This window comes from Pristiophorus japonicus, chromosome 9, assembly GCF_044704955.1.
Source record: "Pristiophorus japonicus isolate sPriJap1 chromosome 9, sPriJap1.hap1, whole genome shotgun sequence".
In the NCBI taxonomy this organism is placed as follows: domain Eukaryota; kingdom Metazoa; phylum Chordata; class Chondrichthyes; family Pristiophoridae; genus Pristiophorus; species Pristiophorus japonicus.
In genome coordinates this window covers 148870200-148884780 of record NC_091985.1, presented here as the reverse complement: position 1 = coordinate 148884780, position 14581 = coordinate 148870200, and the positions used below count along the sequence as shown (strand labels likewise).

The following is a 14581-nucleotide window of genomic DNA, read 5'->3' as shown; positions in this document are numbered from 1 at the left end:
ACAGGAACCTTTCTAGAATCTATGGAATTTTGGAAGATGACAACCAATTCATCCACTATCTGTATAGCCACCTCTTTCAAAACCCAAGGGTGTAGGCCATCAGGTCCAGGGGATTTATCGGCTTTCAGTCCCATTAATTTCTCCAAACACCCTCGGGATCTGACCGGTGCCAGAACAGAGAATTTTCCAAACCACGGGAGGTCACGCTTACATGGTACCTGTCGTCAGCACGCGGGCTTCTGTGTGTGTGCTGGCAGCCTGTGGGCGGCTCCCTCAGCACCCACGCACCCACTGACTGACAGCTGCTCCAGCCAATCACCGAACACACTCATTGACTGACAGCCGCTCCAGCCAATTAAAACTTTAAAAAAAATAAACCCGCCTCTCCCTCAGGCCCAGCTAAAACCGAACCACGGATGTTTCCGGACCAGAGAGTCCCGGACCAGAGAGGTCCAACCTATACTATTTTTTTCCCATTACTAATTTCTTTCAGTTCCTCATTCTCGCTAGACCCTTAGATCTCCACTATTTCTGGGAGGTTTTTTGCGCCGTCTTCCGTGAAGACAGACACAAAGTATTTGTTTAATTTCTCTATCATTTCCTTATTCTCCATTATAATTTCTCCTGTCTCAGTCTGTAAGTAACCCACATTTACTTTTGCTAATCTTTTCCTTTTTAACATGCCGATAAAAGCTTTTACAGTCTGTTTTTATGTCTCACTAGTTTACTCACGTATTCTATTTTCCCTTTCTTTATCAATTTCTTGGTCCTCCTTTGCTGAATTCCTTATAATCCTCAGGATTACTGCTGTTTTTAGCAACATTATAAGCCTCTTCCTTTGATCAAATATTATCTCTAACTTCTGTTGTTAGCTACGGTTGGACCACTGGGCTATATTTACCCCTTTTAGTGAAACACTGGGCTCTCCCGCCCTTTGATGCAGCGCATTCAAGATCATCATAACTTGTCATGTAAAATTCTCCTCATCTTTCTTCTGGTTCTTTTACCAATTATCTTCAATCTGTGTCCTTTGGTTCCCGAGCCATGCACCAGTGGAAACTGTTTCTTCCTATTTACTCTATCGAAACCTTTTATAATTTTGTACGTCTCTCTTAATTCTCCCTTAACCTACAATGCTCTAAGGAGAACAATCCCAGTTTCTCTCAACTCTCCATATAACTTAAGTCCCTCATATTTGGTATTATTCTAATAAATCTCCTCTGCACCTTTGACCTCTTCATATATTATGTCATTATTTTCTATTTGCCCCTGTGGTTTAAATTGCCTGTTGCCAGGTATGTCCTCCCTCTGCCTTATTAATTTCAGCTCTCCCCACTACCTTATTTACCCTCTCTGTTCTGATTCAGGTTCAGCCTGACCCATCTGTACAGCTTCCCCCTGCAACCCCACAATTTGTCTCCGCGTCCTTGGAATCTGAAGCCTTCCCTTCTGCACTATCAGTCTGACCACATTGCCTAATCTACTCTCCTAAACTTATCCAACACTTGGGACTGGGAGCTTCCTTCCCTGCACCACACGCCCCTCCCCCAATCAAGGTCTTGCACTTCAGTCCAAACTACGCTTTCTCATGCTATTGCTTCCAATGTTAACCACTATTCTTACTGGTTTCTCTTCCTTTCCACCTGTCTTATTATATCCCTCACACTGGGACACAGCACAGCATTCAACAAGCTATTATTATAGAACCACTGCAACTACCTGTTCCCATGGCTGGTGTGTCTCTTTTCCCCATGGGTAAACAACCCTTGTCCCTGGTGCTAAGCTGTTGCTCTTGAATCCCCTCCCTGGTCTCTTGATGTGCATCCCTGATAGGTGTCAAGATCTGCCTATTGGACAAGTCCAGACACATGGGATTTCCCTGTGCTGGTTGTTCCTGTCCCTGTCCCTTCCCCCCCCCCCCCCCTCCCCCTGTGGGCACTCTCACACTTCCCTCCCTTTGCTTCGCTGTGCCTCTCTATCTGTCGGGTGACCATTTTCTGCAACGTATCTCCCAGAAACGTTTCCTCCTGATCCTGCCTTTAATGTACTCTGTGTTACTTTAGGTATCATTAATTAAAACTAATTCTCAGATATCTGTCCGGTCTTCCAGATTCAACCCCGCTCTCTCTCAGCACCAAGCTCATGTTCTGGCCTAATTCACTTCCTTACATTCTCGGAGCAAAAGCACTCTGCCAGTGCCTCACTCAGTTAGCATCTTGCCATTCCTTACTTAGATATAGTCGATGCATTCACCGAGGCATATGAAAGCATGGGCCTTATGCTTAACATCTTTAAAACAGAGGTCCTCCACCAGCCTGTCCTCACCACACAGCACTGCCCCCCAGTCATCAAGATTCACGGTGCGGCCCTTGACAACGTGGACCACTTCCCATACCTCGGGAGCCTCTTATCAACAAAAGCAGACATTGATGCAGAGATTCAACATCGCCTCCAGTGTGCCAGTGCAGCCTTCGGCCGCCGAAGGAAAAGAGTGTTCGAAGACCAGGCCCTCAAATCTACCACCAAGCTCATGGTCTACAGGACTGTAGTAATACCCTCCCTCCTGTATGGATCAGAGGCATGGACGATGTACAGAAGACACCTCAAGTCGCTGGAGATATATCATCAACGATTTCTCCGCAAGATCCTGCAAATCCCCTGGGAGGACAGACGCACCAACATCAGTGTCCTCATCCAGACTAACATCCCCAGTATTGAAGCACTGACTACACTTGATCAGCTTTGCTGGGCAGGCCACATAGTTCACATGCCAGACACGAGACTCCCTAAGCAAATGCTCTATGCGGAGCTCCTTCACGGCAAACGAGCCAGAGGTGGGCAGAGGAAACGTTACAAGGACACCCTCAAAGCCTTCCTGATAAAGTGCGACATCACCACTGACACCTGGGAGTCCCTGACCGAAGACCGCCCTAGGTGGAGAAAGTGCATCTGGGAGGGCGTTGGGCTCTTCGAATCTCAACGCCGAGAGTGTGAAGAGGTCAAGCGCAGGCAACGGAAGGAGCATGCGGTAAACCAGTCCCACCCACCCCTTCCCTCGACAAATGTCTGTCCCACCTGTGACAGAGTCTGTGGCTCTCGTATTGGACTGTTCAGCCACCAAAGAACTCACTTCAAGAGCGGAAGCAAGTTTTCTTCAATTCCGAGGGACTGCCTATGATGATGACTTAGAGCTGCACAATGCCAGATACTTGGAGTTGGAAGGTTTGTTCCCATCATCGTCCAGCTGCTGTCCTGTTGGCCTTTGCATCCAATGTTCTGGCAGCTGAATTATCCATCACTTTGAAAGTGTTGGCCTTATGTGCAGAATGGTTTTGGTGGCCTATTTGCCTGCTAGATTCATGCTGCAAGTCATACACGGCCCGACTCCCAGTCTGTCCTGATCCTTCCATCAGTCAATAACTCCTTGCCGCTCAGGTTCTGCGTGAGCCAGAAATGGGCGCCGGATCTCAATCCAAAGCCCCAGTGCTTGAAAAGAGTTGTTCAGTAGAGAGTCATTGAACTGGGGGTTCTTATTATTTGTGAATTTACTTATACAACTCTTTTCCTTTAATCACACGAAAATGTCTTGCATTCTAACACACTTGTATTTTTTAAACAGACATTTGATTTGCAAGTCGAGCTCGGAGGATGGATTTGTCGGTGAGTATTATTTTGTTCTAAACATTGCTGTTAAATTGTTGGACTAAAAGATCCTCAGATTTCCATCTTTATCTATCTACTTATCTATCTATCTTCATATCTGTCTGTCTATCTATCTAAATGCCGGTGTATCTAATTGTCTATCTATCTGTCTAATTATCTTTATTCCTCAATCTGTCTGGCTATCTACCTATTTCTCTTATCTATCCATCTATCTGTCTATCTATATCTATCTATGTATATATCTATCTATTTATGTATCTGTCATTCTCCTATCTGTCTGTCTGTCTGTCTGTCTACCTATCTATCTGTGTTTATTTGTGTATCATCTATCTGTCTATTCATCTGTCTTTGTCTATTTCTATTTATCCATCTACTTACCTATAGTCAAAATATCTGTTCATTTGACTTAATATCTATACCAATGTCTCTTTCTCTACCTATTTTTCTATCTACCCACCTGTTAATCTCTCTCTTATCTCTATCTGTCTATATTTATCTGCCTGTCTCTATGATTGTGTGTGTCACTATGTCTACATCTATCTCGGTGTGTCTCTATCTATATCTATTTTACTCTTTCTATATATCTGTCCCACACAATGAGCTTGAGTTGCTCCTATTTTTTTGGAGCAACTAGTTTAGTATGGAGTATTTTAGAAATTGCAATTCTCGGCATTTAGTTTGCTCCAATACTAGTTAGTTGGAATAGTTTCATTTTAGAATAGTTTTTTTTATCAAAGGGGGCGTTACCAGACACTTTCGCCTGTTTTGCAAGTTTAGGCAGTGAAAACTTACTCCAAACTAACTTAGAATGGAGTAAGAGTACATTTTTGTACGCTCAGAAAAACCTTGCCTACACTTTATAAGTTAGGCGCAGGCAGCGAGAGATAGGGGGGGAAGGGAAGTTAGGGGATTTTACAAAGCATTAAACATTTCACTTTTAACCATAAAGATGCATGGAAACCATCATAATTTTTAAATAACAATAAATGAACGCTAAATCAAATAATAAAAATTAGAAGTCCTACCTTGCTCACTGGAGCCCACACCGGAATTGGCGTATTTTATACCTAGACACTTATTAATTTAGGTGTTTATTAATTTGGTGCTTCCAGATTGCAAGATTCCACTTTTAGAATTCCAACCAGTCCGGAATAAAAGCAGGGCATTTCTTCCCCAGTCTAGGCACGCTCCCCGTGGATGCGGTCTTGAAGTGTCATCTTACTTTGCCGAAATCTGTGGTTGTCAGAGAATGTTCAAAGACGTGGATCCCAAGTCCAGCTCAGAGTCATCAATATCGTGCAGGTCCCACATCTGAGCTTTTCAGTCACGAGTCTGTATCAGCCACTGACCTGGAGTGTTTTCTCACAGGCAGAACATAGTCTTGTTAAATGGGGCAAGCTGCATCTGTCAACAGGAGTTGTGTGCGAGTTTTCTGCCATGTTACTGATCATCATCCCAGCGATAATCGAGGTGGGTGTTTCTAGGAAGCCCAAGTCCTATTTAAGCACACCTTCAATGCCCGGGGAGCCCATTCAGCCAGGGCTAGGGGCGGCGTGCTTCAGGCCCCTCCCATGCAGCGTCACAGAGATTCGGGCTGCGAGGAGCTACTGCACATGCGCGCACACTCTAGCGCGTATGTGCAGTGCCGGGTCCTGGCTCCGCCCCCCACCGCTTGTGCTGGCTACGCCGAGGTCAAAGATGTCCTGAGGAGCTCGGAAAATTAGAAGGTAACTTTTCGGCGCCCTTTTTATTCTAGAAAGTTGGTACACCTCATGGAGGTCCGCCGTTTTTACAGGGGGCGGAAACTTGGGCCCATAGTCTTGCTCACATGTAACACTGTCTTTGGGACCTACACTGGGTCCCCATTCCAAGCAACTCGATTTCAACATCCTTAACCTTACTCACAAATCGCTCCAGCCTCTACAACCAAACCTCTACAACCACCTATGGCCTGGTTTGCCTCTCCGCTCTGCTCTGTTGTTTGGTCTCTTCCTCTGCTCTGCCATTGTAGGCGCAGCCTTTAGACTGCACAGCCCTGCATTGGAGATCTCCTCCTAACCCTAGCCACTTTGCTACATCTCGTAATCAAAATTAATTTTAAAAAAAAGAACAGATGATCTGGTCAGTATCACATTGTTGTTTGTAGGAGATTGCTGTGCGTGTATTGGCTGCCGTGTTTCCTATGTTACAACAGTGAGTACATTTCAAAAGTACTTCATTGGCTGTGAAGCACTTTGGGATGTCCTGGGGTCCTGAAAAGTGCTATAGAAATGCAAGTCTTTCAAATCTTTCTTTCTTGAAAGCCCCTTCAAAATGTATTCCTCTGTGTCTTTAGTTATTTGACCCAACTCCCCTTTGTGTCCCAGCCTCCTTCCCAATCCTGTAAAATGCCTTGGGATATTGAAGGTGCTATATAAATGCAAGTTATTCATTTCCCAATCTGACCCAGTCTGGAGTGCTTACTGACCCAACACTGAAAGAATGTTCGTCTTTATTTCTAAAGAACTAGAATGTAAAGGAGAGGAGTTTTTCTGTAGCTATTCAAGGCACTGGTTAGACCACACCTGGAGTACTGTTTTCAGTTCTGGGCACCACAACTTAGAAAGGATAATTTGGCCTTGGAATGAGTATAGCACAGATTTACCAGAATGTTACCAAGGCTCCAAGGTTTCGATTATGAGGAGATATTATATAAACTAGCCTTGTATTCCCTGGAATAGAGAAGGTGAAGGTGTGATTTGATTGAGGATTTTAGGATTTTGAAAGGAATTGATCGGGTAGAGAGCAACCTTTTCCACTGGTGGGAGAGCTGAGGACAAGGGGACATAACTTTAATATCAGAGCCAGGCCATTCAGGAGAGCAGGCAGGAAACACTTCTTCACACACAGGGTGGTAGAAGTGTGGAACTCTCTCCCACAAAAATGCGAGCTCCATTAATAATTTTAAATCTCAGATTGATAGATTTTTGCTGGCCAAGCGTGTTAAGGGATATAGAGCCAAGGTGGGTGGATGGAGTTGTATGTCCCAGCCTCCTTCCCAATCCTGTAAAATAAAGATAAGCCAAGATCTCATTGAATGGTAGAACAGATTCAAGGGGTGAATGGCCTACTCCTGTTCCTATGAAAGCTTCATGACTCAACCCAGCCCCGAGTGCTTCTTGGCCTGACCCAGTGTTGCGGTTGAGCGGGTAGAGACGATACATGGGGGCACACGATAGTCAATCTCCTTTAAGGATGAAGAGAGCAGGAGGTTAATGGTTCTCACGTGTGACCATAATGCACTTAAACCTGGAGTAAGAAGTTGACCTTTAATCCAGTTAATGCTCTCCATCTTCCAATATTAGGGTAGTGTCGTGCTTATGTTACTGGACGAGTAAGCCACAGAATGTGAGTTCAGCTCCCACCGTGGCAGTGTGAGCATTTGAATTCAGTTTTAAAAGTCTGGAAATAAAAAGCTGGTAACAGTAAAATTGACCATGAAGCTGTTGGATTGTTGGAAAACCCAACTGGTTCACTAATGTTCTTTAGGGAAGGAAACCTTCCTTAACCTGGTCTGGCCTGTATGTGATTCCAGTCCCACACCAACATTATTTGACCCTTAAGTGCACTCTGAACTGGTGTAGCAAGGCACCGAAGACTGTGCTCCAAGGCCTGAGGCCTGGGTAAACATCTGACACCCCTGCTCCTGGGCTTGGGGTCTGGGTAAACATCGGTCACTGTGCTCCTGGGGTCTGGGTAAACATCGGACACCGTGCTCCTGGGGCCCGAGGCCAGGGTAATCTGCGGACATAGTGATCCTGGGGCCAGCGTATGCTGTGTACCAGTGAAGCCACAGGATACGATCTTATTTTATTAAAAAGTATGAAACCTTCTGTGTGAATGGAGTTGAAGAATGTTAAGATTAGTTCAAGAAAAAATGGAGAAACAGTTCAACAGTGTTTGACTATTTTGTGTTCTCCTTACAGGAAGTAATGACTGGAAAAAGAAAAATAAATCCTTTTGGCAGGGCTTTCGGAAAGCACAGAAAGGGAGTGCAGTGCGGGAACTGTGTAAAGGTAAAGTTGTTTTGGGAGGAGCTTTCACTTGGACTTGCACTTGTGCCAACTGTGTGATGGAGCAGGAACTTGAGCTAATGGCCTGTGGGTCGGGTTGCTAACCCTCCAGGATTATCCTGAAATTTTCAGGAATTAAAGAGTCATCTCTTGGACACTTCTCTGAGTAATGCTTGGGAGAAAAATCATCGGGGTTGGAAAACTCATTGGGGCAGTTGGAGGCGGGAGATCATGTGATGAAACCTCCAGGAATAGTTGGCAACAATGTTCCCTGTAATTTTGATTTGGTGTGTGGGCCCTTTAACTGGCTGTGCAGCCCATTCAATTTTTCGTGCACGCGCGGTTATTCCCATTGTGAAGCCTGTGCGGGACCTCCAGAACGCGCGACCACGCAGCTTGACGGGAACGTTGCTTGGCAACCCGACCTGTTTGAGGTGATTGTGGCAGATCCACTTTGTATCCACAGAATTGCGTCAAACACAACAGCAAAAAGAGTTTTACCTCCTTGGGTATTTTACAGTAGATAATTCCTGGGGTTCAGTGCCACTCCCCAATCCTGCTGGTGGGTGTCTCATCTGCTACAAAGTGTACCTTTAGATGACCAGAGGGTCAAACTGAGACTACCCTTCCCCCATCATCGTAGTCCGGCTAACTGGAATATACCACATGTGTGATACATGATCATCAGTAGACAGATGAATATATCCGCTTAACAGACTGAGGATCGGTGTGAAGCAGCAGACAGATTTATTTAACATTAAACAAGTAAATGAACACGATGCAGTACAAGGATTGTAGTTACAGAGGTGACAAACTATACTATTCTCTTCGAAATCAGGACAATAAACACCCTTGTCCTCCTCTAACCCCCTCCAATATATATAACTGATTTTGAACCACCGCTTACATCTCATGGTGATACACACCACAGAGCTCACTCTAGCCCAGTCTCTCTGCTGGCTTCAGACTGACTGCTCACTGGAATGTGCCAGTCAATATTCTTTGAAGATGTCCTGAAAGAAAAAGCATTGGGGCACTGAAATTTCAATTAGCAGCCATTCACAGGGTATCGACAACAACAAATTGTATTTATATAGTGCCTTTAACATAGTAAAACGTCCCAAGGCGCTTCACAGGAGCGTTATCAGACAGAATTTGACACCAAGCCACATTAGGACAGGTGACCAAAAACTTGGTTAGAGGTAGGTTTTAAGGAGCATCTTAAAGGAAGAGAGAGAGGTGAAGAGGTTTAGGGAGGAAATTCCAGAATTTAGGGCCCAAGCAGCTGAAGGCACAGCCACCAGTGGTGGAGAGTTGACAGGTAGGAATGCCCATGAGGCCAGAATTGGAGGAGCGCAGAGATCTCTCAGGGTTTTAGGGCTGGAGGTGGTTACAGAGACAGGGATTTACAAATTTGCAATCAATTCAGCTGCCATTACAGTGAATCCTGTTTGTCCGCCTCTACTCAAAGTGTCAGTCTGACCAGATTGAACAGAACGACAATTAAAATAGCAAGGTGCTGAAGTGTTTACTGGGAGCACTGCAGCTGAAGTGTTTGTACCCAGTGTCGTGTGCAAGCAAGAGGCATCTCACGGGTTAGCCCCGAATCTTCAGACCAACACCTTTCCGCAACAAAGACGGGACATCTGCCAGTGGTTTTGAAGGTGACCACAGAGTTAGATTTCTGTGCCACTGGATCCTTCCAAGTCACAACTTCTCAGTCTGACCGACAGGACTGCGTCATTCAACGTATATCCGGTCGTCGATGTCTCAATGGTGCCGGGTGTCAGGGATCCCATTCCCGCCGTCAGTGTTACTAATGCAGTGGGCTGGGAAGGGCAATGCCCAGCGTAGCCAATCACAAATGCGCAGACTGATAGGAATATAGGGACAGGAGTAGGCTATTCAGCCCCTAGAGCTTGTTCCGCCATTCAGTTAGATCATTGCTGATCTGTATCTCAACTCCATCTACCCCCTTGATTCCGTAACCCTTAATATCCTGATCTAACAACATTCTATCAATCTCAGTTTTCAACATTTCAGTTGACCAAGTCTCAAAGCTTTTGGGGGGAGAGCGTTCCAGATTTCCACCACCCTTTGTGTGAAGAAGTGCTTCCTGACATCACCCCTGAATGGCCTAGCTTGAATTTTAAGCTAATGAAATGTTCTGGATTTCCCACCAGAGGAAACGTTTCTCTCGATCTATCCTATCAAATCTTATAATCGTCATAATGACTTTAATTAGATCACCCCTTAATCTTCTAAACTCAAGGGAATACAAATCTAGTCTGTAATCTGTCCTCATAATTTAACCCTTTTAGCCGCAGTATCATTCTGGTGAATCTGCACTGAACCTCTCCAAGGCCAGTATATCCTTCCTGAGATGAGGTGCCCAGAACTGAACGCAGTACCTCTATATTTTAAATGGGGTCTAACTAGAGTTTGATATAACTGTAATATTACTTTCCCCCCCCCCCCCCCCCATTGTATTCCTGCCCCCTTGAAATAAAGGCCAACATTTCATTAGCCTTTTAAATAATTTTTTGTATGTCCACTAGCATGCACGGTAGGATGAGGCAAAAAAGGGAAGCATATGTCAGATACCGAGAGTTCAATACTGCAGAAAGCCTAGAGGAGTATAGAAAGTGCTGGGTGAAATTATAAAGGAAATTAGGAAAGCAAAGAGAGGGCATGAAAAAATATTGGCAAGAAGAACCCAAACATGTTTTATAAATATATAAAGAGCAAAAGGATAACTGAAGAAAGAGTAGGGCCTATTAGGGACCATGGAGGAAGCTTGAGTACGGAGGCGAAAGATGTGATATAGTTTTTAATGAATACTTTGCATCTGTTTTCATGAAAGAGAGGGATGATGCAGACATTGTAGTTAAAGAGGAGTGTGAAATACTAGATGAGATAAACATAGGGAGAGAGGAAGTATTAAGGGGTTTAGCATCTTTGAAAGTGGATAAATCCCCAGGACCGGATGAAATGTATCCCAGGCTGTTAAGAGAAGTGAGAGAGAAAGTAGCAGAGACTCTGACCATCATTTTTCAATCCTCTCCGGTGTAGAGCTTGGAGGACTGCTAACATTTGATTAAAACGGGAGCAAGGGATAGATCGAGTAATTACAGGCCAGTCAACCTAACCTCGGTGGTGGGAAAAATTCTGAGGGGCGGTATTAATTGGCATTTAGAAGGGCACGGATTAATCAAGGACAGTCAGCGTAGATTTGTTAAGGGAAGGTCATGTCTGACTAACTTGATTGAATTTTTTGAGGAAGTAACTGCTATGCTCATAATAAAGAATGAAACTCTGAGTACTGTGTACAATGAGCAAGTGTGACCTTAGCTCCTTTAATAAAACTCCAGAGTGCAGGTACCTCGAGGATGGCCTGCTTATATACCATGCTCCCAAGGGTTGCTGGGATCCCTTGGGACTCCCAACAGGTAGGCCCTCTGGTGGTAGTGTAATACAGGTTACAAGGGGTTAAATACATAACAGCAACAAGGAGGGTCGATGAGGGTAGCGCGTTTGATGTAGTCGACATGGAATTTACCAAGGCTTTTGACAAGGTCTCACATGGCAGACTGGTCAGAAAAGTAAAAGCCCATGGGATCCAAGGGAAAGTGGCAAGTAGGGTCCAAAATTGGCTCAATGGCAGGAAGCAAAAAAGGTAATGGTCGATTGGTGTTTTTGTGACTGGAAGCCTGTTTCCAGTGGGGTTCCGCACTGGAAACTAGGTCCCTTGCTTTTTGGGGTATATATCAATGATAGAGACTTCAATGTAGGCGGTATGATTAAGAAGTTTGCAAATGATACAAAAATTGGCCGTGTGGTTAATAATGAAGAGAGCAGTAAGCTGCAGGAAGGTATCAATGAACTGGTCAGGTGTGGAGAACAGTGGTAAAAGGAATTCAATTCGGAGAAGTGTGAGGTAATACATTTGGGGAAGGCTAACAAGGTAAGGGAATACACATTAAATGGTAGGACATTGAGAAGTGTAGAGGAACAGAGGGACCCTGGAGTGCATGTCCACAGATCACTGAAGGTAGCAGGACAGGTAGATAGATGGTTAAGAAGGCATACGGAATACTTTCCTTTATGAGCTGAGGCATAGAATATAAGAGCAGGGAGGTTATGCTTGAACTGTATAAAACACTAGTTAGGCCGAGCTAGAGTACTGCATATAGTTCTGATCACCAGATTACAGGAATAATGTGATTGCAGTAGAGAGGGTACAGAGGAGATTTACGAGGATGTTGCCAGGACTGAAGAATTTAAGCTATGAGGAAAGATTGGATATGCTGAGGTGGTTTTCTTTGGAGCAGAGGAGGCCGAGGGGAGACCTAATTGGGGTCTATAAAATTATGAGGGGCCTCGATAGAGTGGATAGGAAGGACCTATTTCCCCCAGCAGAGAGGTCAATAACCAGGGACATAGATTTAAAGTAATTGGTAGAAGGATTAGAAGGGAGTTGAGAACTCTTTTCATCCAGAGGGTGGTGGGGGTCTGGAACTCATTGCCTGAAAGGGTGGTAGAGGCAGAAATGCTCATCACATTTTAAAAGTACTTAGATATGCACTTGCAAATGCCGTAACCTACAAGGCTACGGACCAAGAGCTGGAAACTAGGATTAGGCTGGATAGCTCTTTGTCGGCCGGTACAGACACAATGGGTCAAATGGCCTTTTTATGAGCCGTAAATTTCTATGATTAGCCTTTAATGATTTATGGACATGGACCTCTCAATCTCTCTGCTCCTCCGCCATTCTCACCATTTAGAAAATACTCTGATCTATCTTTCTTGGGTCCAAAGTGGATAACTTCACACTTCCCCACATTGAACGCCATCTGCCACAATATGGCAAGGGTTAATTATGGAAGGGCACTGTCCAGTGCAACCGAGCACAGATCCGCAGACTCAACAATTTCACTCTAAGCTCAAGATTTCCAAACATACAGACAAACTAAAACAAAATTGGTACACTTTGAGCTACTCCCCAACAGTGCTACAATGCAGCACTCCCTTCTTTTCCACCTGAGGCAGTAGATATACAACCAGGAGCCCACCAACTGCAGGCACACTGGCCTCATCCCAGCACAGGGTCAGGGCATAGGGTGATGGTGGGCGCTGAGGTTGTGATAGGCTCGAGAGGTCATAAGGCCTACACCTGCTCCTAATTCTTATGTTCTAATGGTCCTATGAAAAATGTTGACCATACAGCCTTCAGCCGCTGTTCCTTGGTACTAATTGGGGACCGTGAAAAATGTAAACATTTTAATCATTTATATGGGTGTATGGTAGCCTCGTGGTTATATTGCTGGACGAGAAATCCAGAGAACGAGTGTTCAAATCCTACCATGGCGATCTGAGAATTCGAATTCCGTTTAAAAAAAATCTGAAAATAAAAAGCTGTTATCAGTAAAGTGACCATGAAGCTGGCAGTTTGTCCTTAAAACTCCAACTGGTTCAGTAATGTCCTCAAGGGAAGAAAACCTGCCATCCTTACTTGGTCCAGCCTATATGTGATTCCAGTCCCACACCAACGGGATTGACGCCTAACTACCCTTTGAAGTGACCTAGCAAGCCATTCAACCATCAAACCCGCTACAGAGAATATCACACTGACTGCAGCGCTTTGAGAGGCTCACTACCACTGTCTCAGGGCAATGAGGACTGGGCAATAATGTCCGACCTTGCCAGCGACACCCACATCACAAGAATGAATATTTTAAACATGTAGTATCTTTACTTTCTGGCACAGGCACAATGGGCCGAATGGCCACCTCCTGTGCTGCAAGTTCCATGATGATTTACCTGATTTTTCAGTGACAAAAGTAAAATCTCAAAATTTGAAATGCAGACAGATGCCTGAGTTTTGCTGGGCAGGTCATGTTTTAAAACCTCTCCTTTGAAGGCTCTTTAATAACAGAAGGATCTTTCTTCTTCTTTGTCCCCAAAACGCAACTTTTCTTGTCGACCTGTAAAGACGACGACATTGGATTTGTGGCCAGTGAGATTACCATGTGTGATGAGGACCGCATTGAGCTGATGATGATGGTCAAGGATAAGATGATAACAATAGAGGAGGCACTTGCTAAGGTAACTTAAACACATCTCGTACAGTTAGAAGTAACTGCTACTCACATTTGGCTCAGTTTATTTTACTGGTTATTTTTTTCTCTGACGGTGACTGATTTAGAGGTTGTGGGTTCAAGCCCCACTCCAGAGAATTTCCTCGGGCCTTGGTTGTTTATTGAGTTTATTAATATACATAGATGACCTGGAAGAGGGGACAGAGTGTAGTGTAACAAAATTTGCAGATGACACAAAGATTAGTGGGAAAGCGGGTTGTGTAGAGGACACAGAGGCTGCAAAGAGATTTGGATAGGTTAAGCGAATGGGCTAAGGTTTGGCAGATGGAATACAATGTCGGAAAGTGTGAGGTCATCCACCTTGGGGGAAAAAAAACAGTAAAAGGGAATATTATTTGAATGGGGAGAAATTACAACATGCTGAGGTGCAGAGGGACCTGAGGATCCTTGTGCATGAATCCCAAAAAGTTAGTTTGCAGGTGCAGCAGGTAATCAGGAAGGCGAATGGAATGTTGGCCTTCATTGCAAGAGGGATGGAGTACAAAAGCAGGGAGGTCCTGCTGCAACTGTATAGGGTATTGGTGAGGCCGCACCTGGAGTACTGCATGCAGTTTTTGTCACCTTACTTAAGGAAGGATATACTGGCTTTGGAGGGGGTACAGAGACGACTCACTAGACTGATTCCGGAGATGAGGGGATTACCTTATGATGATAGATTGAGTAGACTGGGTCTTTACTCGTTGGAGTTCAGAAGGATGAGGGGTGATC

At 44.7% G+C, this 14581-nt stretch overlaps 1 protein-coding gene across 2 annotated transcripts in view; it reads left to right on the top strand.

Annotated features, from left to right (window-relative positions):
- Nucleotides 1-14581, top strand: part of sash1a (SAM and SH3 domain containing 1a) — a 260951-nt gene that overhangs the window by 167018 nt on the left and 79352 nt on the right. For both annotated transcript variants that reach the window (XM_070889949.1, XM_070889950.1), the window contains exons 5-7: nucleotides 3620-3660; nucleotides 7629-7718; nucleotides 13708-13820. In XM_070889949.1, coding sequence (XP_070746050.1) covers nucleotides 3620-3660; nucleotides 7629-7718; nucleotides 13708-13820 — 244 coding nt within the window. The remainder of the gene's footprint in view (nucleotides 1-3619; nucleotides 3661-7628; nucleotides 7719-13707; nucleotides 13821-14581) is intronic.